We start from the raw sequence: 26,634 nt of genomic DNA on the forward strand, positions 1-26,634 counted from the left end.
TTTTCAGTGTTTACTCCTACACCTGTAGGAGGTTTGGTGATTTTGGCTACTGTTTATATTTGTAAGAAAATGACTAACTGCTCTTGAACATGCTGGAGTGATGGTGTTGGTGGAAGCTGATACAAATAGTACTGAAGGTGAGACTGGTGTATTTATGGTTTCTCTTAATCCCATTGTCTATCCAACTCGTGTGGTTCTTCCCAGGACTCAGGAGGAATGGGAGTATAGACAGACTCACCCCACCCTAACAGCATTCCAGGAACCTCAGGAGTTGTTTCTCCCTTTACAGGCCATCCCTGTGATCAAATGGATCCATGGGATTTGCCAAATCTGTTTGATTTCAGAGGAGAATATTATGATTGAAGGTGTGAGACTAATTAGTCAAAGGGGAGAATGATGGGGGGTCACCTTGGTGCCATGATAGGGGCTGCACCAAATGATTGATGTATTATAATAATTGATTATGATTATGTTGTATTAATAGAAGGGGAAGGGCTGTAAGACCCCTCCCCCACTACATTTATAGGGTCCTGGACTACAGATTAGCAATATATATGCATTATAAGGTTTAATATTGTTCCACAGTTCTTTTCTAGTCTCTGCTTCTTATAAGAAACAGTCTGAGAGATGTGTGAGTTATTGCAGTGTCTGTGAGAAAGATCCTCAAGGCTAAAAGATATTAATAGACACAGAACCCTGCAGGGGAGTGAAAGAGATAAGAGACTAGTCAGACATAAAGCAACTTGGGGAGTGGAAAATGACTGCTGAGCCCTTAGAAAACACTGGAACTATTGTCTCTTCTGCAAGTTTGTATAACTGTATATGCATGGGATTGGTCTGATGAGTAGAAGGTGTTGACGTAGGCAGTTACATCACTAGGGGTTGACTGAAAGCATATTAAAGCAACTTGGACCCTTTCCTATTTTGCAGAACTTACTCGGAAACATGCGTGCTATGTTCCCATTGTCAACTTCTGTCTGCAATTGCATTAATAAAGGTTTTTGATTGATATACTTAAAGATATTGTCTTAATGCTGATTTCACCAATAAGCAAATGATTGACAAGGAACAAGGAACCTACCCCAACAATTCCAAGCGGTGTTCAGCGGGCCTTATGCTTCACTCAGTTTGTTTAGACTAGATACCCTAGAGGTATCTATAGGGGTGAAAGGGAATTGTTCTTTGTCTCTCGTCTTCGGTCAAGTTTCCTAGGCTAACAGTGCATAAACAACTGCAGACTGAATGTTCCTGTGTAGTCTTTTTCTTCTTCGAGAGAGTTTCAGAGTTGCTAACCATTTCGTACCTTTTAGCTCACGCTGTCGGTCACGCTGGTCTTTAGTTTAAAACCATTTCCCATCCGTGTAGCGACCGCTTCACGCTGTCTGGTCTAGTAGAGTCTAACCATTTCAACGTGTGGATGTTTTCTGGTCTAATATGTTAATTCTTCAGCAAGTTCTTTTAAGCAGTCGCCTTGGAGGGCGGTTCCATCCTGTTCTCACAATGTCTGTGCTCACGTGGGTGTGGTAACTGACTTGGCAAAAGTATTTTGATGTTACGGTATTATCTAATTTAGAAGGATAAAATCACATTTCATCTTCTCACAAACAGTTTCATATTTAAATATATAAGTTCCACAACATTTAGATGCACACTACTGTTCAAAAGTTCGGGATCACCTAGAAATGTCCTTGTTTTTGAAAGAACAGCATATTTTTTGTCCATTGAAAAAACATCAAATTGATCAGAAATACAGTGTTGCAAAGAAAGAAGGCAGAGTTGCAAAGAGAAAGCCATATCTCAGACTGGCCAGGAAAAAAACCCATTAAGATGGGCAAAAGAGAACAGACACTGGACAGAGGAACACTGCCTAGAAGGCCAGCATCCCAGAATCGCCTCTTCACTGTTGACTTGAGACTGGTGTTTTGAGGGTACTATTTAATGAAGCTGCCAGTTCAGGACTTGTTAGGCGTTTGTTTCTCAAACTAGACACTCTAATGTACTTCCTCTTGCTCAGTTTGAGCTGTTCTGTGAAGGGAGTAGTACACAGCGTTGTACGAGATTTTCAGTTTCTTGGCATTTTCTCGCATGGAATAGCCTTCATTTCTCAGAACAAGAATAGACTGATGAAAAGTCTTTGTTTCTGGTCTTTTTGAGCCTGTAATCAAACCCACAAATGCTGATGCTCCAGATACAGAACTAGTCTAAAGAAGGACAGTTTTATTGCTTCTTTAATCAGAACAACAGTTTTCAGCTGTGCTAACATAATTGCTAAATGGTTTTCTAATGATCAATTAGCCTTTTAATTAAACTTGGATTAGCTAACATAATGTGCCATTGGAACACAGGAGTGATGGTTGTTGATAATGGGCCTCTGTACGTCTATGTAGATATTCTATAACAAATCAGCCATTTCCAGCTACAATAGTCATTTACAACATGAACAATGTCTCCCATCCATTTCTGATAAATTTTATGTTATGTTAATGGACGAAAAATGGCTTTTCTTTCAAAAACAAGGACATTTCTAAGTGACCCCAAACTTTTGAACGGTAGTGTAAATATGATAACTGGGGCATATACATTTGTGGAGTTACCATTATTTGGTTATACCATCCTTAATGATATCATAAAAAACGACTTATTTTACGTGATTATTGTCTCGAGCCCCACGAACCATTTACCACATTATTTACGTTAACCTTTTTATGTTACAGTATTGCAAAGTATCTCTTTGTGGTAACAAATTTTTAACTTCCATTTCTGCAGAGTGGGAGAGAGAGATGTTAAGTCATAAAACTCTGGTGGAAGAGAGAGAGAGAGGGGAAGGGGGGCCTGATCTGGAGCCTATGATCCTCACCCAAGAGGGACAGTAGGGTAGGCGCTTGTTGGTGGAATGTCATGCCTAAAGTTTGCTAACCTTGCCAATGAAAAGCTGAGTTGGCCTTTCTGTCCAACATTATTTTTAAGGTGCTCCAGAGCTTTTTTACTATAATTCTTTATATAATTTATCTTTGTTTCATAGTATAGTTTTGTTTTATTCAGTTTAGTCACGTGATTTCTCAATTTGCAGTATGTTTGCCAATCGGTTGTGCAGCCAGACCTTTTTGCCATTTATTTTGCCTCATCCCGCTCAACCATACAATTTTTCAATTCCTCATCAATCCATGAGGATTTAACAGTTTGTGTAGTCTTTTTCTAATGGGTGCATGCTTATTAGTAACTGGAAGAAGCAATTTCATAAATGTGTCAAGTGCAGTGTCTGGTTGCTTCTCATTACACACCACATACAAACAAATATTCTTTACATCATCAACTTAGGAATCATTGCAAAACTTATTGTATGACCTCTCATACACTATATTAGAACTAGCCTTTGGAACTTTCATTTTTCTAGATATGACTACTGCATCGTGATCACTACATCCAATTGGTTTTGGATACTGCTTTAAAACAGATTTATGCAGCATTAGTAAAGATGTGATCAGTACATGTGCATGACATCATTCCTGTGCTGTTTTTAAATACCCTGATATGTTGACTGCTAACCTGAACCAGGATGCAGGCTCTGGTTACCGTTTTAAACTTTTTCTTGAGTGGCAACACATACATTATCAAGCATTTCACACATATTATCCAGATATTGACTGTTAGCACTTGGGCAGATGAACCTGTAGCCAACAGTATCTCACATGAGATCCTCTCTAAGCTTTACAGGAATATGGTTCTGAATATAGACTGCAACAATCAATCAAATGTATTTATAAAGCTGATGTCACAAAGTGCTGTACAGAAACTCAGCCTAATACCCCAAACAGCAAGCAATGCAGGTGTAGAAGTACGGTGTATAGGAAAAACTCCCTAGAAAAGCCAGAACCCAGGAAGAAACCTGGAGAGGAACCAGGCTCTGAGGGGGGGCCAATCCTCTTGTAACGGGTTTCTTCTTCCTCCTCTGAGGAGGAGTAGTAGGAAGGATCGGAGGACCAAAATGCAGCGTGGTATGTATCCATAATGTGATTTAATGGAAAATGAATAGAAAATACAAAAGAACAAGAGAATCAAAATGAAAACCGAAACAGACCCGAATGGTGCAAACACTGAAACGGAAAAACAATCACCCACAACTCAAAGGTGAAAGCAGGTTACCTAAGTATGGTTCTCAATCAGGGACAACTATTGACAGCTGCCTCTGATTGAGAACCATACCAGGCCAAATACAGAAATCCCAAATTCTAGAAAAAACAACATAGACTGCCCATCCCAACTCACGCCCTGACCATACTAAAACAAAGACAAAACAAAAGGAACTAAGGTCAGAATGTGACAGTACCTCCCCCCCAAAGGTGCGGACTCTGGCCGCAACACCTGAACCTATAGGGGAGGGTCTGGGTGGGCGTCTGTCCGCGGTGGCGGCTCTTGTGCGGGACGTGGACCCCACTCCACCATAGTCTTTGTCCTCCTCTTAACCCGCCTCCGTGGCCTCTTTAGAGCAGCGACCCTCACCGCCGACCTCGGACTGGGGACCCTAGCCACGGGTTCCGAATGGACGGGAGACTCCGGCAGCACCGGACGGACGGGAGACTCCGGCAGCTCCGGAGTGAAGGGCGATTCCGGCAGCGCCGGAGTGACGTGCGATTCCGGCAGCTCTGGAGTGAAGGGCGATTCCAGCAGCACCATACGGCTCTGGCAGCTCCTGACTGACCGGCGGGTCTCTGGCAGCTCTTGACTGACCGGCGGCTCTGGCAGCTCCTGACTGGCGGGCGACTCTGGCAGCTCAGGACAGACGGGCGACTCTGGCAGCTCAGGAAAGACGGGCGACTCTGGCAGCTCAGGACAGACGTGCGACTCTGGCAGCTCAGGACAGACGGGCGACTCTGGCAGCTCAGGACAGATGGGTGACTCTGGCAGCTCAGGACAGATGGGAGACTCTGTAGGGAGGAGACGGAGAGACAGCCTGGTGCGTGGTGCTGCCACCGTAGGCTTGGTGTGTGTAGGAGGCACAGGATGGACCGGACCGTGGAGGCGCACTGCAGGTCTCGAGCACCAAGCCTGCCCAACCCTACCTGGCTGGACGCTCCCCGTATCCAGGCCAGTGCAGCGAGGTGGAATCGAATGCATTGGGCTGTGCTGGCGAACCGGGGACCCCATGAGCATGGCTGGTGCCATGTACCCAGACCCGAGGAGACGCACTGGAGACCAGATGCGCTGAGCCGGCTTCATGGCACCTTGCTCGATGCCCACCCTAGCCCGGCCGATACGAGGCGCTGCTATGTAACACACCGGGCTATGCCTGCGCACCAGGGAACACGGTGCCTGCCCGGTCCACCTCTCTCCACGTTAAGTTGTCTCAGGTCTCCTACCTGACTTAGCCACACTCCCTGTGTGCCACCCCCAAGACATTTGTGGGGCTGCCTCTCGTCCCAGCCGCACTGCCGTGCAGCCTCCTCACATCGCCGCCTCTCCGCTTTCGCTGCCTCCAGCTCTGCCTTGGTGCGGCGATATTCCCCAGCCTGTGCCCAGGGTCCTTTGCCGTCCAAAATCTCCTCCCATGTCCAGGAGTCTGGAGATCGCTGCTGCTGCCCGTTACCTCGCTGCTTGGTCCTTGGTTGGTGGGTGATTCTGTAACGGGTTTCTTCTTCCTCCTCTGAGGAGGAGTAGTAAGAAGGATCGGAGGACCAAAATGCAGCTTGGTATGTATCCATAATGTGATTTAATGGAAAATGAATACAAAATACAAAAGAACAAGAGAATCAAAATTAAAACCGAAACAGTCCCGAATGGTGCAAACACTGAAACGGAAAAATAATCACCCACAACTCAAAGGTAAAACCAGGCTACCTAAGTATGGTTCTCAATCAGGGACAACGATTGACAGCTGCCTCTGATTGAGAACCATACCAGGCCAAACACAGAAATCCCAAATTATAGAAAAAGGAACATAGACTGCCCACCCCAACTCACGCCCTGACCATACTAAAACAAAGACAAAACAAAGGAACTAAGTTCAGAACGTGACACCTCTTCTGGCTGTGCCAGGTGGAGATTATAACAAAACATGGCCAAGATATTCAAATGTTCATAGATGATCAGCAGGGTCAAATTATAATAATCCCAGTGGTTGTAGAGGGTGTAACAGGTCAGAACAAAATCAAATCAAATCACATTTTATTTGACACATGTGCTGAATATGTAGACCTTGCAATGAAATGCTTACTTAAAAGCCCCAACCAACAATGCAGTTTAAAAAAAAATAAAAAAAATAAATAAGAATAAGAAATTAAAGTAACAAATAATTCAAGAGCAGCAGTAAAATAGCAGTAGCGAGGCTATATACAGGAGGTAACTTTACAGAGTCAAAGTGTGGGGGCACCGGTTAGTCGAGGTAATTTAGGTAATATGTGAGGGGGGACAATGCAAATAGTCTGGGTAGCCATTTGATTAGATGTTCAGGAGTCTAATGGCTTGGGGGTAGACACTGTTTAGAAGCCTCTTGGACCTAGACTTGGCGCTCCATTACTGCTTAAAATGCGGTAGCAGAGAGAACAGTCTATAACTAGGGTGGCTGGAGTCTGACAATTTATAGGGCCTTCCTGACACCGCCTGGTATAGAGGTCCTGGATGGCATGAAGCTTGGGCCTAGTGATGTACTGGGCTGCACGCTCTAACCTCTGTAGTACCTTGTGGTCGGAGGCCGAACAGTTGCCATACTTGGCAGTGACGCAACCATGCTCTCCATGGTGCAGCTGTAGAACATTTTGAGGATCTGAAGACCCATGCCATATATGTTCTGTCTCCTGAGGGGGAATAGGTTTTGTCCTACCTTCTTCATGACTGTCTTGGAGTGCTTGGACCATGTTTGTTGGTGATGTGGACACCAAAGAACTTGAAGCTCTCAACCTGCACCACTACAGCCCCGTCAATGAGAATTGGGGCATGCTAGGTCGTCCTTTTCCTGTAGTCCACAATCATCTCCTTTGTCTTGATCACATTGAGGGAGAGGTTGCTGTCCTGGCACCACACTACCAGGTCTCTGACCTCCTCCCTATAGGCAGTCTCGTTGTTGTCGGTGATCAGGCCTACCACTGTTGTGTCATTGGCAAACTTAATGATGGTGTTGGAGTCGTGCCTGGCCATGCAGTCATGAGTGAACAGAGAGTACAGGAGAGGACTGAGCACACAACACTGAGGGGCCTCTGTGTTGAGGATCAGCATGCCGGATGTGTTGTTACCTACCCTTACCACCTGGGGGTGGCCCGTCAGGAAGTCCAGGATCTAGTTGCAGAGGGAAATGTTTAGTCCCAGGGTCCTTAGCTTAGTGATGAGCTTTGACGGCATTATGGGGTTCAACGCTGAGCTGCAGTCAATGAATAGCATTCTCACATAGGTGTTCCTTTTCTCCAGGTGGGAAAGGGCAGTGTGGAGTGCAATAGATATTGCATCATTTGTGGATCTGTTAGGGTGGTATGCAAATTGGATTGGGTCAAGTGTTTCTGGGATAATGGTGTTGATGTGAGCCATGAACAGCCTTTCAAAGCACTTCATGGATAAAGACATGAGTGCTACGGGTTGGTAGACGTTTAGGCAGGTGACCTTAGTGTTGTTGGGCACAGGGACTATGGTGGTCTGCTTGAAACATGTTATGACAGGCAGAGGTTGAAAATGTCAGTGAAGACACTTGCCAGTTGGTCAGCACATGCTCGGAGTACACGTCTTGGTAATCCGTCTGGGCCTTCGGCCGTGTGAATGTTGACCTGTTTAAAGGTCTTGCTCACATCGGCTGTGAAGAGTGTGATCACACAATTGTCCGGAACAGCTGATGCTCTCATGCATGATTCAGTGTTACTTTCCTCAAAGCGAGCATAGAGGTTATTTAGCTCGTCTGTTATGCTCGTGTCACTGGGCAGCACTCGGTTGCTTCCCTTTGCAGGCATTGCCACATCTGACGAGCGTTGGAGCCGGTGTAGTTCGATACAATCTTAGTCCTGTATTGGCGCTTTGCCTGATTGATGGTTCGTAGGTGGGCATATCGGGATTTCTTATAAGCTTCCGGGTTTGAGTCCTGCTCCTTGAAAGCGGCAGCTCTACCCTTTAGCTCAGTGGGGATGTTGCCTGTAATCCATGAGATCTGGTTGGGGTATGTACGTACAGTCACAGTGGGGACCACGTCATCGATGCACTTATTAATGAAGCCAGTGACTGATGTGATGTACGCCTCAATGCTATTGGAAGAATCCTGGAACTTATTCCAGTCTGTGCTAGCAAAGCAGCTACAAAAAAATACAGATGAAAACTCTCTAGGTAGATAGTGTGGTCTACAGCTTATCATGAGATACTCTACGTCAAGCGAGCAAAACCTTGAGACTTCCTTCGATATCGTGCACCAGCTGTTGATTACAAATATACATAGACTGTCACCCGTTGTCTTACCAGAGGCTGCTGTTCTGTACTGCTGAGTTTACATAAACAGTGGATGTCGAAAGTTTACATACACCTTAGCCAAATACATTTAAACTCAGTTTAAATGGGAAGACCCATTTGCCACCAACTTCCTGACTGATGTCTTGAGATGTTGCTTCAATATATCTACATAATTGTCCTTCCTCATGAAGCCATCTATTTTGTGAAGTGCACCAGTCCCTCCTGCAGCAAAGCACCCACACAACATGATGCTGCCACCCCCATGCTTCATGGTTGGGATGGTGTTCTTCGGCTTGCAAGCCTCCACCTTTTTCCTCCAAACATAACGATGGTCATTATGGCCAAACAGTTCTATTTTTGTTTCATCAGACCAGAGGACATTTCTCCAAAAAGTACAATCTTTGTCCCATGTGCAGTTGCAAACCGTAGTCTGGCTTTTTTATGGCGGTTTTGGAGCAGTGGCTTCTTCCTTGCTGAGTGGCCTTTGAGTTTATGTCGATATAGGACTTGTTTTACTGTGGATATAGACACTTTTGTACCTGTTTCCTCCAGAATCTTCCCAAGGTCCATTGCTGTTGTTCTGGGATTGATTTGCACTTTTCGCACCTAAGTACGTTCATCTCCAGGAGACAGAACGAGTCTCCTTCCTGAGAGCTATGACGCCTGTGTGGACCCATGGTGTTTATGCTTGCGTACTATTGTTTGTACAGATGAACATGGTAACTTCAGGCGTTTGGAAATTGCTCCCAAAGATGAACCAGACTTGTGGAGGTCTAGAATTTATTTTCTGAGGTCTTGGCTGTTTTCTTTTGATTTTCCCATGATGTCAAGCAAAGAGGCACTGAGTTTGAAGATAGGCCTTGAAATACATCCCCAGGTACACTTCCAATTGACTCAAATTATGTCAATTAGCCTATCAGAAGCTCCTAAAGCCATGACATAATTTTCTGGAATTTTCCAAGCTATTTAGAGTCACAGTCAACTTAGTTTATGTAAACTTCTGACCCACTGTAATTGTGATACAGTGAATTATAAGTGAAATAATCTGTCTGTAAACAATTGTGGAAAAATGGTCTCGTGTCATGCACAAAGTAGATGTCCTAAACAACTTTCCAAAACTATAGTTTGTTAACAAGACATTTGTGGAGTGGGTTAAAAACAAGTTTTAATGACTCCAACCTAAGTGTATGTAAACTTCCGACTTCAAATGTATTTGGCTAAGGTGTATGTTGACTTCCGACTTCAACTGTATACACTAGGCGGTGTCAGAGGATGGCCCAAAAGATTAAGGACTCCAGTCCACCAAGTCATAGACTGTTCCCTCTGCTACCGCACGGCAAGCGTTACCGGAGTCGAGGACCAAATTAATCAAATGGCCATCCTGATTATTCACAATAACACTTTATTTTTACACTGCTGCTACTCGCTGTTTATAATCTACCCATAGTCACTTTACAAATTACCTCGACTATCCTGTACCCCCACACATTGACTCGCTACCGGTACCCCCTGTGTATAGCCTTGTTATTGTTATGTAGTTTTGTTGTGTTACTTAAATATACTTTAATTAACTTTAGTTTTTTGGTAAATATTTTCCTAACTCCATTTCTTGAACATCATTGTTGGTTAAGGGCTAATAAATATGCGTTTCACTGTATTCGGCGCATGTGGCAAATAACATGTGATCTGATTTTGATTTGACTTGTTTTCTTTCAGGGACTAAACAGGGCAATTGATGCTTTGGCAGGACAAATCCTTCTTTCCCGATTGGTGTGGAGGTAAGAATTCGTATCATTATCTGTTTCTTTTTTTTCGTTGAAATTCAGCTAGCTGTTTTTTGCTCCATTTAGGCTTGCTTGCTAGCTAGCCAAGAAATGTGTTGTGCAGGGTGCTGAGATCTAAGCAGGGCATGAGACTGCAGACCTGCAGATGGGGCTAACAAGCTAACTTTTGGCCTAGCATCGCAGGGGCTCTAAGCCTGGCAGGCTAGGATGCTGCGCACCCAATAAGGAGGGGGTCTGCGGTCCATGCAGGACAGGATATATTAGACCTACTTGAGGGTCATGACATACTTGGCTTACATGGAAGTCAGGGAACTCAAAACATGACCCTACTTGAAATGAAGGGAACTCTGACCCTACAAGGAAGGAAGGGAACTCTGACCTTACCGGGAAGGAGTGGAACTCTGACCCTACCTGGGAAGGAAGGGAACTGTAACCCTACCTGGAAGGATGGGAACTCTAAACCAACAATGGAGGCAGGATAAACTGGACCTACATGAGAGGCAGGACACTCAAAGCCTGGACACTTTACACCTGCGAGGTAGGCCATAAACTGTAACTCTAACCCTACCGGGAAGGAAGGTAAGGGGATTCCATTCGAAATGGACAAAATGAATGGCATATTATTGGCATTGGGCCAACCATATACACAATCGCAAATACCATTCAATTGGGCGGCAGTTTTTCAAAACCATATAGCAAATGGAACATGTCAGATGCTCGGTGTTATAAACCAAAAATCCAAAAGGGGGCGAGCGCTCTCCACTGTAGGATTTCATATGTGAAATGGTCTGAAAGTCAGGTCTCAAGTGTGAAATCTTAAAAATGTTTCAAAATGTTAAAACCTCGTAAAACGTGTGTTTTGGACCGTTTTTTAAATTATATGTTTTGTTAGTTATACATATGTAGGAACTGCATGGACATAGATTTGTCTTATTTTATGCGAGTTTGTCATAAGGCCTATGTTTTGTCCATTTGCCATATATGATCAAAGGAAGTCGGGTTCTGAACCTCAAAAGTCACAGAACTATGTCCAACTGGCATAGGAAATGTCCAAATGGCATATATAAGTTGTGGCAGACCAGGGGGTTGGGTCAAAACGTTTACACAGATTAGACACGGACAGATTAAGATTAGCTCAGTTTCAAAGGTGTTTATGGTAGTTGGAATGGTAGTTTTAATGGTTAAAAAGAAAAGAATAGGTCTCCCCCATGAGACCCTCTCTGGGATACAGTCTTCTGGGCTCCGGGTCTTGCCGTATCCTGTGGGGATCAAAAACTGAACTCCCTCCTGTTATGTCTGTAATCATCCCCAACTTTACGGGAGTCCTTTCTTCCCCCAGTCTCTTCCCTGTGCGCTGCCCTTTTGGCAGCTTTATGGGACTCATACAGCTGGTGAGAAATCCGCCCTTGATTACTCACCAACCCCAATCAACCCCAAATAGCCTTGGCTGGAGAGCCCGTCGAGACCTGGCATGTCCAGCAGAGGGAGTCATTGCCTAGTGATGTATACTCTGTCTGTCACCAGGCCTTGATGAGTCTCCCCCTGGTGGCTGACCTGCTGTATGCCACAAAGTATTGAAAGTACTAAATCATTGTGTTATGTCCATTTGCCATATATGATCATAGGAAGTCAGGTTCCTAACACAAAAGTAACAGAACCATGTCCAAATGGCATGTGAAATGTCCAAAAGGCTTATATAAGTATTGAACGTACTAAATCAGGATGTTATGTCCATTTGCCATATATGATCATCAGAAGTTAGCTTCCAAATCCAAAAGTCAGTGAACCATGTGCAAATGGCATATATCCTGCCCTACAAAAAGTGTTGGGGCACTGTAAAGTCGATGGAGAATAAAAGCACCTCCTCCCAGCTGCCCACTGCACTGAGGATAGGAAACACTGTCACCACTTATAAAGCTATGATAATCGATAATTTCAATAAGCATTTTTCTACGGCTGGCCGTGTTTTCCACCTGGCCACCCCTACCCCGGTCAACATGTCAGCACCCTCTGCCGCAACTTTCCCAAGCCGCGGCCAAAGAAAGAATTGGTTTTGGGGGTGATTAGAGAGATATACCTGCTGGAGCGTGTGCTACAGGTGGGAGATGCTATGGTGACCAGCGAGCTGAGATAAGGGGGGACTTTACCTAGCAGGGTCTTGTAGATGACATGGAGCCAGTGGGTTTGGCGACGAATATGAAGCGAGGGCCAGCCAACAAGAGCGTACAGGTCGCAATGGTGGGTAGTATATGGGGCTTTGGTGACAAAACGGATTGCACTGTGATAGACTGCATCCAATTTGTTGAGTAGGGTATTGGAGGCTATTTTGTAAATGACTGCCAAAGTCGAGGATTGGTAGGATGGTCAGTTTTACAAGGGTATGTTTGGCAGCATGTGTGAAGGATGCTTTGTTGCGAAATAGGAAGCCAATTTTAGATTTAACTTTGGATTGGAGATGTTTGATATGGGTCTGGAAGGAGAGTTTACAGTCTAACCAGACACCTAAGTATTTGTAGTTGTCCACGTATTCTAAGTCAGAGCCGTCCAGAGTAGTGATGTTGGACAGGCGGGTAGGTGCAGGTAGCGATCGGTTGAAGAGCATGCATTTAGTTTTACTTGTATTTAAGAGCAATTGGAGGCCACGGAAGGAGAGTTGTATGGCATTGAAGCTTGCCTGGAGGGTTGTTAACACAGTGTCCAAAGAAGGGCCAGAAGTATACAGAATGGTGTCGTCTGCGTAGAGGTGGATCAGAGACTCACCAGCAGCAAGAGCGACCTCATTGATGTATACAGAGAAGAGAGTCGGTCCAAGAATTGAACCCTGTGGCACCCCCATAGAGACTGCCAGAGGTCCGGACAGCAGACCCTCCGATTTGACACACTGAACTCTATCAGAGAAGTAGTTGGTGAACCAGGCGAGGCAATCATTTGAGAAACCAAGGCTGTCGAGTCTGCCGATGAGGATGTGGTGATTGACAGAGTCGAAAGCCTTGGCCAGATCAATGAATACGGCTGCACAGTAATGTTTCTTATCGATGGCGGTTAAGATATCGTTTAGGACCTTAGAGTGTTGGAGGGCCTGTTGTCCGGACCTCTGGCAGTCTCTATGGGGGTGCCACAGGGTTCAATTCTTGGGACGACTCTTTTCGCTGTATATATCAATGATGTCGCAATTGCTGCTGGTGAATCTCTGATCCACCTCTAAGCAGACAACACCATTCTGTATACATCTGGCCCTTCTTTGGACACTGTGCTAACAAACCTCCAAACAAGCTTTAATGCCATACACCACTCCTTCCATGGCCTCCAACTTCTTTTAAATGCAAGTTTTTTAAATATATTTTTTATCCGTTATTTTACCAGGTAAGTTGACTGAGAACACGTTCTCATTTACAGCAACGACCTGGGGAATAGTTACAGGGGAGAGGAGGGGGATGAATGATCCAATTGTAAACTGGGGATTATTAGGTGACCATGATGGTACGAGGGCCAGATTGGGAATTTAGCCAGGACACCAGGGTTAACACCCCTACTCTTACGATAAGTTAAAATAAGTGCTCTTTTGCTCTTCAACCGATTGCTGCCCGCACCCTCCCGTCCGACAAGAATCACTGCTCTGGACGGTTCTGACATAGAATATCTTTGCCAAGGGATATTTGATAGAAACCATTTTTCAGTTCCTGCCACTTCCACTAGATGTCAGAAGTCTTTGGAATTTGGTCGAGGTTATTAATTTGTGCAAAGAAGAAGAAGCACATGCTGGAACAACGTTACACTATTGAGAGTTGCGCAAGACTTAAAAAGGAGCATGTTTTTTTTACTTGCTGTATTGAATACAGATTGCCCCATCTACAATTTCATAGATTATTAACGTTTTAAAATACCTAAAGTTGTATTACAAAAGTAGTTTGAAATATTTTGGCAAAGTTTATAGGCAACTTTTGAAATGTTTTGTAGTGACATTGTGTTTTTGTAAGCTGTTTTTTTCTGGATCAAACGCTCTTTACAAATGGATATTTTGGGTATATATGGACGGAATTAATCGAAAAAAAGGACCAATTGTGATGTTTATGGGAAATATTGGAGTGCCAACAAAAGAAGCTCGTCAAAGGTAATGCATGTTTTATATTTTATTTCAGCGTTTTGTGTAGCGCCTGCAAGTTTGAAATATTCTACCCTCTTTATTGACATTGTGCTATCATCAGATAATAGCTTCTTAATGCTTTCGCCAAAAAGCTTTTTAAAATCTGACATGTTGGCTGGATTAACAACAAGTGTAGCTTTAATTGAGTATCTTACATGTGTGATTTAATGAATATTATTTGAATTTGCCGCGCTGCATTTTCCCTGTTTTTTTTCCAAGTGGGACGCAAGCGTCCACTATACCATAAGAAGTTAAACTGTAAACTCTCCTTCCAGACTCATATTAAGCATTTTCAATCCAAAATTAAATCTAAAATCGGCTTCCTATTTCACAACAAAGCCTCCTTCACTCATGCTGCCAAACATGCCGTCGTAAAATTGACTATCCTACCGATCCTTGACTTCGGCGATGTCATTTACAAAATAGCCTCCAACACTCTAGTCAGCAAATTGGATGTAGTCTATCACAGTGCCATCCATTTTGTCACCAAAGCCCCATATACTACCCACCACTGCGACCTGTATGCTCTCGTTGTCTGGCCCTCACTACATATTCGTCGCCAAACCCACTGGCTCCAGGTCATCTATAAGTACATGCTAGTTAAAGCCCCGCCTTATCTCAGCTCTCATGGTCACCATAGCAACACCCACCGGTATCACGCGCTCCAGCGCAAGGCACTTTATATTTCACTGGTCATCCCCAAAGCCAACAATTACTTTGGCCACCTTTCCTTCCAGTTCTCTGCTGCCAGTGACTGGAACTAATTGCAAATATCACTGAAGCTGGAGTCTCATATCTCCCTCTCTAACTTTAAGCATCAGCTGTCAGAGCAGCTTACCAATCACTGTACCTGTACACAGCCAATCTATACAAAGCACACCCAACTACCTCATGCCCATATTGTTACTTATCCTCTTGGTCTTTTGCACCCCAGTATCTCTACTTGCACATCATCATCTGCACATCTATCACTCCAGTGTTAATGCTAAATTGATTTTTTTTGCCTCTATGGCCTATTTACTGCCTTACCTCTCTACTCTTCTACATTTGCACACACTGTACATAGATTTTTCTATTGTGTTATTTGACTGTGCGTTTGTTTATAAGTAAACTCTGTGTTGTTGTTTTTGTCGCATTTCTTTGCTTTATCTTGGCCAGTGCTCAGTTGTAAATGAGAACTTATTCTCAACTGGCCTACCTGGTTAAATAAAGGTGAAATAAAAAATAAAAAAGTAATGTCGAGATGGCCTGAATCAACCAACTGAATCAAAGAAGGTATTTTTGTCATGTTTGATCATAGGAAGTCATAGGAAGTCAGAATTTCTCGTTGGTGTTGATTAAACCTGTCAATATCACAACTTCCGGCGCCGACAGAGATGGCCGCCTCGCTTCGCGTTCCTAGGAAACTATGCAGTTTTTTGTTTTTTTACGTGTTATTTCTTACACTAGTACCCCAGGTCATCTTAGGTTTCATCACATACAGCCGAGAATAACTACTGAATATAAGATCAGCGTCAACTCACCACCAGTACGACCAAGAATATGTTTTTCGCGATGCGGATCCTGTGTTCTGCCTTACAACCAGCGCCACGGGATGGTTCCCATGCAGCGACCCAAAAAAACGACTCAGAAAAAGAGGGAAACGAAGCGGTCTTCTGGTCAGACTCCGGAGACGGGCACATCGTGCACCACTCCCTAGCATTCTTCTTGCCAATGTCCAGTCTCTTGACAACAAGGTTGATGAAATCCGAGCAAGGGTAGCATTCCAGAGGGACATCAGAGACTGTAACGTTCTCTGTTTCACGGAAACGTGGCTCACTGGAGAGACGCAATCCGAAGCGGTGCAGCCAGCGGGTTTCTCCACGCATCGCGCGGACAGAAACAAACATCTTTCTGGTAAGAAGAGGGCCGGGGGCGTATGCCTTATGGCCAACGTGACATGGTGTGATGAAAGAAACATACAGGAACTCAAATCCTTCTGTTCACCTGATTTAGAATTCCTCACAATCAAATGTAGACCGCATTATCTACCAAGAGAATTCTCTTCGATTATAATCACAGCCGTATATATCCTCCCCCAAGCAGACACATCGATGGCTCTGAACGAACTTTATTTAACTCTCTGCAAACTGGAAACGATTTATCCGGAGGCTGCATTCATTGTAGCTGGGGATTTTAACAAGGCTAATCTGAAAACAAGACTCCCTAAATTTTATCAGCATATCGATTGCGCAACCAGGGGTGGAAAGACCCTGGATCATTGTTACTCTAACTTCCGCGACGCATATAAGGCCCTGCCCCGCCCCCCTTTCGGAAAAGCTGACCACGACTCCATTTTGTTGATCCCTGCCTACAGACAGAAACTAAAACAAGAAGCTCCCACGCTGAGGTCTGTCCAACGCTGGTCCGACCAAGCTGACTCCACACTCCAAGACTGCTTCCATCACGTGGACTGGGAGATGTTTCGTATTGCGTCAGCCAACAACATTGACGAATACGCTGATTCGGTGTGCGAGTTCATTAGAACGTGCGTTGAAGATGTCGTTCCCATAGCAACGATTAAAACATTCCCCAACCAGAAACCGTGGATTGATGGCAGCATTCGTGTGGAACTGAAGGCGCGAACCACTGCTTTTAATCAGGGCAAGGTGTCTGGTAACATGACTGAATACAAACAGTGCAGCTATTCCCTCCGCAAGGCTATCAAACAAGCTAAGCGCCAGTACAGAGACAAAGTAGAATCTCAATTCAACGGCTCAGACACAAGAGGCATGTGGCAGGGTCTACAGTCAATCACGGACTACAGGAAGAAACCCAGCCCAGTCACGGACCAGGATGTCTTGCTCCCAGGCAGACTAAACAACTTTTTTGCCCGCTTTGAGGACAATACAGTGCCACTGACACGGCCTGCAACGAAAACATGCGGTCTCTCCTTCACTGCAGCCGAAGTGAGTAAGACATTTAAACGTGTTAACCCTCGCAAGGCTGCAGGCCCAGACGGCATCCCCAGCCGCGCCCTCAGAGCATGCGCAGACCAGCTGGCCGGTGTGTTTACGGACATATTCAACCAATCCCTATACCAGTCTGCTGTTCCCACATGCTTCAAGAGGGCCACCATTGTTCCTGTTCCCAAGAAAGCTAAGGTAACTGAGCTAAACGACTACCGCCCCGTAGCACTCACATCCGTCATCATGAAGTGCTTTGAGAGACTAGTCAAGGACCATATCACCTCCACCCTACCTGACACCCTTGACCCACTCCAATTTGCTTACCGCCCAAATAGGTCCACAGACGATGCAATCTCAACCACACTGCACACTGCCCTAACCCATCTGGACAAGAGGAATACCTATGTGAGAATGCTGTTCATCGACTACAGCTCGGCATTCAACACCATAGTACCCTCCAAGCTCGTCATCAAGCTCGAGACCCTGGGTCTCGACCCCGCCCTGTGCAACTGGGTACTGGACTTCCTGACGGGCCGCCCCCAGGTGGTGAGGGTAGGCAACAACATCTCCTCCCCGCTGATCCTCAACACTGGGGCCCCACAAGGGTGCGTTCTGAGCCCTCTCCTGTACTCCCTGTTCACCCACGACTGCGTGGCCACGCACGCCTCCAACTCAATCATCAAGTTTGCGGACGACACAACAGTGGTAGGCTTGATTACCAACAACGACGAGACGGCCTACAGGGAGGAGGTGAGGGCCCTCGGAGTGTGGTGTCAGGAAAATAACCTCACACTCAACGTCAACAAAACTAAGGAGATGATTGTGGACTTCAGGAAACAGCAGAGGGAACACCCCCCCATCCACATCGATGGAACAGTAGTGGAGAGGGTAGCAAGTTTTAAGTTCCTCGGCATACACATCACAGACAAACTGAATTGGTCCACTCACACAGACAGCATCGTGAAGAAGGCGCAGCAGCGCCTCTTCAACCTCAGGAGGCTGAAGAAATTCGGCTTGTCACCAAAAGCACTCACAAACTTCTACAGATGCACAATCGAGAGCATCCTGGCGGGCTGTATCACCGCCTGGTATGGCAACTGCACCGCCCTCAACCGTAAGGCTCTCCAGAGGGTAGTGAGGTCTGCACAACGCATCACCGGGGGCAAACTACCTGCCCTCCAGGACACCTACACCACCCGATGCTACAGGAAGGCCATAAAGATCATCAAGGACATCAACCACCCGAGCCACTGCCTGTTCACCCCGCTGTCATCCAGAAGGCGAGGTCAGTACAGGTGCATCAAAGCTGGGACCGAGAGACTGAAAAACAGCTTCTATCTCAAGGCCATCAGACTGTTAAACAGCCACCACTAACATTGAGTGGCTACTGCCAACACACTGTCAATGCCACTGACTCTACTCCAGCCACTTTAATCATGGGAATTGATGGGAAATGATGTAAATATATCACTAGCCACTTTAAACAATGCTACCTTATATAATGTTACTTACCCTACATTATTCATCTCATATGCATACGTAGATACTGTACTCTATATCATCGACTGCATCCTTATGTAATACATGTATCACTAGCCACTTTAACTATTCCACTTGGTTTACATACTCATCTCATATGTATATACTGTACTCGATATCATCTACTGTATCTTGCCTATGCTGCTCTGTACCATCACTCATTCATATATCCTTATGTACATATTCTTTATCCCCTTACACTGTGTATAAGACAGTAGTTTTTTTTGGAATTGTTAGTTAGATTACTTGTTCGTTATTACTGCATTGTCGGAACTAGAAGCACAAGCATTTCGCTACACTCGCATTAACATCTGCTAACCATGTGTATGTGACAAATAAATTTGATTTGATTTGATTTGATTTGATTTTTTAATGGGAAGTCCTAATGGATATGTATTGGCATTGGACACTGTCAACTTGCAGAAGAGCATGGTCACACTGACAATATAGCAAATGTGTAATGGACACTGTCCAAAAGGAATATATTGGCAATGGACACTGTCCAACTGCAGTATAACATGTTAAGACTGGCAACGTATTATTAATATTGGACAGTGTCCATTAGCAATACATTTCAATGGGCATTTACCATCACGAATTGGACATGCTCCAATATATTGCTGAAATTCCCAATTGACATGCTCATTGAACTGAGCCGAGCAGTACCGAGCAGTAGTGGTTTCTCTCCGTTGCTCGTTGGTGTTGATTTCAGCCTGTCCATTTGGTGATGTTAAATCACTGTTTAAACTTATTGGAAATAGACACTGCCGCTATGACCCAGGTTGTCACAGGAAGCAGAGAGTAAACAAATATCCTCCTTGGGACACCCTTATACAGAATCCTGAGTTTCAAGTCTTTACATTAAGAACTGACTGATTAACAGATGGTTGAATGCAGTGTTTTTCACAAACTGTAGAGAGTGAAATAAAATAAAAAATTTGGGTCAATTTAACCACTTCCGGTTACTCCAGGAATCTTAAAATCAACACAGGTCATCCTTATAGTGGCCTGATGGATTGTTATTGAAGACGATTGATATGACAATCATAATCCACATAGGCATCAGGTTGAAGTTATGGCAGCAGGCAATGTTTTCCTATGGAGAGAGATGTCAATGTCTACTGTTAGAAGAAATACTCACTGTTTTCACTGTTAAGGGTTAGTTCAACATGGTCAAGGGTAGGCTTGCACAGACCGGGAAGACCTTAGGAACGTTCCTGGGATTGAATTGTGTTTCTAGCCTCAACGGTTTTGCTGCTGTCACCCAAAACCACCTCAAATTTAGGTCAGGCTTCATTTTGGGCCTACTTTTTTGCACACTTGCTGCGGTGCTAAAAGAGTTGCAGGCCATTGCTTCAAATCCTATTGCTTCTAACTTCAATATGCTCTTTAAATAAATAATACCTACACCACTTTTAACATCACATTGCTCAACACTAGTGAGACTACAGTAGGCCTATAGTATATCGAAAAATATGACATGACTCTCCACCAATAATTACATATAGAGGCCGGCACGGGTATCGAACCTGCATCGGTTTGCACTGCGGGAGCTCCCATCCACTGCGGAGCCCCCATCCACAAAGTCACAAAGTATCAAAATACAGTGAGGTGTTGGTAAAGGTATATTGTGCTGCTAATAGCCCATAATGTCCCGGTCAGGATAACCAAAACATGTATTTATTTAAGACTATCAGAAAGAATGTTGGTACTTATTTATTTAGATCCAAAGCCATGAATGAATGTGTCTCTCAGCTTTATGTAGGTGCCAGCTATATGACTGTGCCATCAACTTAATAATATATAATAATGCTGTTTGTGGTATTATTTGTTTTGTCTTTTTTCTGGTGGATTAAACTGAAATAAAAAACAATTACATGATAGAGCCAACCTAACTTAGAAATACATTTTACAATAGAATTCTCCCCATACCCTCCTTCTAGGCAAGTATATTATCCAGCTACCTGCTAATAGCCATAATTGCACAGTACAACGTGACCGTGTGTGTTTGAAAGAGTATTTCGTGAAAATTATATCCTGGTGATGGTTTTTATGTAGGGTTCAAATGAGAGGGAACTTTCCAGGGTGACACAGAGGCATTTAACTTGTGTTGACAGGGGTACTGGGAAACCATCTATGGTGATGCTGAGGTTGTACTGTTTGGAGAGGTTGGATTTGGAGCGGATGAGCATGACCTCTGCTGTTAAGTTTTAGGGGGTTCATTCTCATCCAGCTCTGGATGTCTTGAAGGCAGCTGATGAGGGAGGTGGGAGGGAGGGGAGTGGTGGGTTTGTTGGGAGGTGTCATCTTGGTGTCATCTGCATTGCAATGGGAGTGAACTTTGATGTTGCATCTTTCCCAGGGGTAGGTCACGCACCCTGATCTGTGATTTTTCAGTTGCACAAACTGTTGATGGTCAGTGAGGTAGGAGGAAAACCAGGAGAGTGCAACACCCATGACACCAACTAGACGTTTCATGAGGAGTGGGTAGGAGATGGTATGGAAGGCTGCATTCAGGTCGAGGAGGATGAGGATGGATAGCCGCCCTGAGTCAGCTGCATGGAGGGAGTTGTTACTGATTTTGACCAGGGCTGTTTCAGTGTTATGTTTGGAGCGGAAACCAGACTGGAATGGTTCGTGAAGGTTATGTGATTGAGTGGCCACAACCCACTCCAGTATTTTGGAGAGGAAGGGAAGGTTTAAGATGGACAGAAGTTGTTCATGTTCATGTTCATGTTCATCTGAACTGCTTGAGGGAAGGTTCTGCAGGGAAGTTGTCAGGGGGCTGAAGTAGGAAGTTCAATGTGGATAAGTGGACTTTTGGGTTGTTTTTACCAGAGTTGATGATGTCGGAGTAATAGGATGTTCTTGCAGCTGAGATGGCATTCTTATATTTTAACAGGTGATCTGCGTATGTTTGAGAGTGAACTACTCGACCAGTCTACTTGTACAAATGCTCAGGGCGCCGTGCACTGGCTTTTAACAGGCGTAGCTCCGGGGTGGTCCAGGGAGCAGTGTGAGTGAAGGAGACTGAGTGAGTTAAGAGGGGAGCGAATGGCACTGGAGGAGATAGATGCCAATTTACGGGCTCCAAAGCAATTTTGCTATTGTGTGTGTTTTTTCGCGTTATTTGTCACTTATTTTGTACAAAATATTTCTGCCACCTCCTCTTATGACCGAAAAGAGCTTCTGGATATTCAGACAGCGATTACTCACCTCGAACAGGACAAAGATTTTTTGCTTAACGAATAGTTTGCAAAGGATTTTCTTCAGACACCAGACAAGGCCCAAATCTCTGTCATTCGCATGAAGAAGAGACGGAGATATCGGGGACATGGGTCGGGGTGACTTGTAAGGATCTGACGGCGATTGGGAAATCCGCCTCTACCATCAGTCCTAATAACCAACGTGCAATCATTACATAATAAACTGGATGAGCTCTGATCAAGACTATCCTACCAACGGGACATTAAAAATGGTAACATATTATGTTTCACCGAGTCGTGGCTGAACGACAACATGGATAACATACAGCTGGCCGGGTTTTCCGTGCATCAGCAAGATAGAACACTTGCCTCGGGTAAGACAAGGGGTCTGTGTCTATTTGTAAATAACAGCTGGTGCACAAAATTTTATATTAAGGAAGTCTCAAGGTTTTCATCGCCTGAGGTAGAGTATCTCATGATAAGCTTTAGACCACACTATTTACAAAGAACGTTTTCATCTATATTTGTCGTAGCTGTCTATTTACCACCACAAACTGATGCAGGCACTAAGACCGCATTCAACAAGTCCATAAGCAAACAGGAAAATGCTCATCAAGAGTCAATGCTCCTAATGGCCAGGGACTGTAATGCAAGGAAACTTAAATCCATTTTACTTAATTTCTAACAGCATGGTATATGTGCAACCTGAGGGAAAACACTCTATACCACCTTTACTCCACACACAGAGACACGTACAAAGCTCTCCCTGCCCTCCATTTGGCAAATTTGACTACAACTCTATCCTCCTGATTCCTGCTTACAAGCCTAAACTAAAGCAGGAAGTACCAGTGACTCGTTCAATGACGCAGATGCTAAGCTACATTAGTGTTTTGCTAGCACAGACTGGAATAAGTTCTGGGATTGTTCTGATGGCATTGAGCAGTACACCACATCAGTCACTGGCTTCAAGTGCATCGATGACATCGTCCCCACAATGACCGTACGCACAACCCCTAACCAGAACCCATGGATTACAGGCAAAATCCGCGCTGAGCTAAAGTGTAAAGCTGCCACTGGCTCCGATGCTTGTCGGATGTCGCAAGGCTTGCAACTATTACGGACTACAAAGGGAAGGACAGCCTGGAGCTCCCCAGTGATACGAGCCTACCAGACGAGCTAAATTACTTTAATGATTGCTTCGAGGCAATCAGCACTGAAGCATGCAAGAGAGCACAAGATGTTCCGGATGACTGTGTGATCACGCTCTTTGTAGCTGATGTGAGTAAGAGCTTTAAACAGGTCTACATTCACAAGGCCGCATGGCCAGACCGATTACCAGGACATGTAATCCGAGCATGCACTGACCAACTGGCAAGTGTCTTCACTGACATTTTCAACCTGTCCCTGACCGAGTCTGTAATACCAACATGTTTTAAGCAGACCACCATAGTCACTGTGCCCAAGAACACCAAGGTAACCTGCCTACATGACTAAAGACCCATAGAACCCGCACCTATAGCCATGAAGTGCTTTGAAAGGCTGGTCATGGCTCACATCAACACCATTATCCCAGAAAGCCTAGACCCACTCCAATTTCCATTCCACCCCTACAGATCCACAGATGGCACAATATCTATTGCACTCCACACTGCCCTTTCCCACCTGGACAAAAGGAACACCTATGTGAGAATGCTGTTCATTGACTGCAGCTCAGTGTTCAACCCCATAGTGCCCTCAAAGCTAAGAGCCCTGGGACTAAACACCTCCCTCTGCAACTGGATCCTGGACTTCCTGACGTGCCGCACCCAGGTGGTAAGGGTAGGTAACAACACATCTGCCACAATGATCCTCAACACGGAGGCCCCTCAGGGGTGCGTGCTAAGGCCCCTCCTGTACTACCTGTTCACCCATGACTGCATGGCCAAGCACGACTCCAACAACATCATTCATTTTGCCAACGACCCAACAGTGGTAGTCCTGATCACCGACAACGAGGAGACCTGGCAGTGTGATGCCAGGATAACAACCTCTCCCTCAAATTGATCAAGATACAGGAGGTGATCGTGGACTACAGGAGAAGGAGGATCGAGCATGCCCCCATTCTCATCGACGGGCCTGAAGGGGAGCAGGTTGAGAGGTTCAAGTTCCTTGGCGTCCACATAGCCAACAAACTATTATGGTTCAAACCCATGAAGACAGTCGTGAAGAGGGTACAGCAATGCCTATATTCCCCTTCAGGGGCCTGAAAATATTTGGCATGGGTCCTCAGATCATCAAAAGCTTGACAGCTGCTCGATCGAGAGCATCCAGAATGGTTGCATCCCTGCCTGGAATGGCAACTGCTCGGGCTACGACCGCATAGCATAACAGAGGGTAGTGCGTACGGCCCAGTACATCACTGGAGCCAAGCTTCCTGCCATCCAGGACCTCTATACCAGGCGGTGTCAGAGGAAGGCCCTATAAATTGCCAAAGACCCCAGATACCCTTGTCATGGACTGTTTTCTCTGCTACCAGAAAGGAAAGCAGTACTGAAGCGTCAAGTCTACATCCAAAAGGCGTCTTAACAGCTTCGACCCCCAAGCCATACGACTCCTGAACAGCTAATCAAATCAATCAATCAAATGTATTTTTAAAGCCCTTTTTACATCATCCGATGTCACAAAGTGCTATACAGAAACCCAGCCTAAAAACTCAAACAGCATGTAGTGCAGATATAGAAACACAGTGGCTAGGAATAACTCCCTAGAAAGGCCGGAACCTAGGAAGAAACCTAGAGGAACCAGGCTTTAAGAGGTGGCCAGTACTCTTTTGGCTGTGCCGGTTTGAGATTATAACAGTACATGGCCAAGATGTTAAAATGTTCATAGATGACCAGCAGGGTCAAAAAATAATATTAATTACAGTGGTTGTAGCGGGTGCAACAGGTCAGCACCTCAGGAGAAAATGTCAGTTGGCTTTTCATAGCCGATCATTCAGATCAGTGTTTGAGACAGCAGATTTTATTTATTTATTTATTTTACCTTTATTTAACCAGGTAGGCAAGTTGAGAACAAGTTCTCATTTACAATTGCGACCTGGCCAGATGAGGAAGAGAGAGTCAAAACAGCAGGACCATGACAAGGTACCACGTCCGGTGAACAGGTCAGGGTTCCATAGCTGCAAGCAGAAATGTTGCAACTGGAGCTGCAGCACGACCAGGTCGACTGGGGACAGCAAGGAGTCATCAGGCCAGGTAGTACTGAGGCATGGTCCCAGGGATCAGATCCTCCGGGAAGACCCCCCTGAAATGGACAAAAATGAATGGCAACTTATTGCCATTGGGCGAAACACAATCGCAAATACCAATCAAATGGACGGCAGTTCATCCAAACCATATTGCAAGTGGAACATGGCAAATGCCATTTGTCAAACCCCAAAATTCCCAAAGATGACGAGTTCGCTCCACTGTAGTTTCATATGGCAAATGGTCACTAAATCAAGACTCAAGGAAAAATCTAAAAAATGTTTCAAAAATTCATCACCCTCTAAAAGAGCAAAGGTGCTTTCTGGACCGTTTTTCAATAATAAAAAAAAATGCTCGTCAATTATACATATATAATAACCGTATGAACCTACATTTGTCTTATTTTATTGAGTTTGTCCATAAGGCCTATGTTTAGTCCATTTACCAAATATGATCATAAGTGGTCGGCTTCCGACACCCAAAAGTCAGTGAACCATGTCCAAATTGCATAACAAATGTCCAAATGGCGTTTATACAGACCAAATGATATGTTACTGTCACTATGTTAATCCCTGAATCAACCTAGAAGGTCTATTTGTCATGTTTGATCATATGAAGTATTAGGAAGTAAGAATTTGATGCGATGAGAGAAGTGGGATTTTTTTAAAAATGTCCAAAATGACCAGGGGCACCCCCTATTGGATGGGCATGAGTGGGGTGTGCTCCCTACCCGGCCATGGACCCCTTGCACCCCCTAAAGGTATTAAAGGCCATTTTAAATTTAAATTTGCTCCTGGTAACCCTTTCCAATCACCAGGTGCACGTATGTCCATTTGCAATGTCTTACAATGGGCATTTACCCTCACAAATTTGACATTCTCTAATATACTGCAGAAATGCCCAATTGACTGGCCCATTGAACTCGGGATGGCCGGGCAGTGATAGTGGTTCCTCTCCATCGCTCGTTGGTGTTGATTTCAGCATGTTAATTTGGTGATGGTTTATCATTTAAGTTTCATAGCTCTAGGTCTGACGGTTCTTTGATAGTTAGGTAACTATTGCAGGATCTGTAGGTCTGTAAGCCCAACACTGTGTTACTCCATCCTGGCTATGTGTGTGTGAGTTTTTCTTGGACATCTGATGGGAGAAATTACTGATTTACAGTTCATGAGGGTTGCCTAATCACACATATGAAGTTTTGGAAAGATGTGACCTTTCGTCTTCAAAGTCTTTTCCGTTTAGGAGAAATGGCCGTGGCCATTTGCAATAAGCAGCCAGTCGCCACCTGGTGGAATTTTCCGGAACAGCGGGAAAATGACCAAAAATTAAAAATGTAATAAAACGGAAACCAAGTGTCCAAGAGGCTTTATTTGA

The 26,634-nt window shown here is 44.7% G+C and overlaps 1 protein-coding gene across 1 annotated transcript in view; it reads left to right on the forward strand.

The window, feature by feature from the left end:
- LOC109874202 (C-Jun-amino-terminal kinase-interacting protein 1) overlaps positions 1–26,634 on the forward strand; it is a 136,065-nt gene that overhangs the window by 12,183 nt on the left and 97,248 nt on the right. The window contains exon 2 of the mRNA XM_031807991.1: positions 10,132–10,193. Within this exon, the coding sequence (XP_031663851.1) occupies positions 10,132–10,193 (62 nt within the window). The remainder of the gene's footprint in view (positions 1–10,131; positions 10,194–26,634) is intronic.

The sequence above is a fragment of the Oncorhynchus kisutch genome, linkage group LG3 (genome assembly GCF_002021735.2).
Source record: "Oncorhynchus kisutch isolate 150728-3 linkage group LG3, Okis_V2, whole genome shotgun sequence".
In the NCBI taxonomy this organism is placed as follows: Eukaryota; Metazoa; Chordata; class Actinopteri; order Salmoniformes; family Salmonidae; genus Oncorhynchus; species Oncorhynchus kisutch.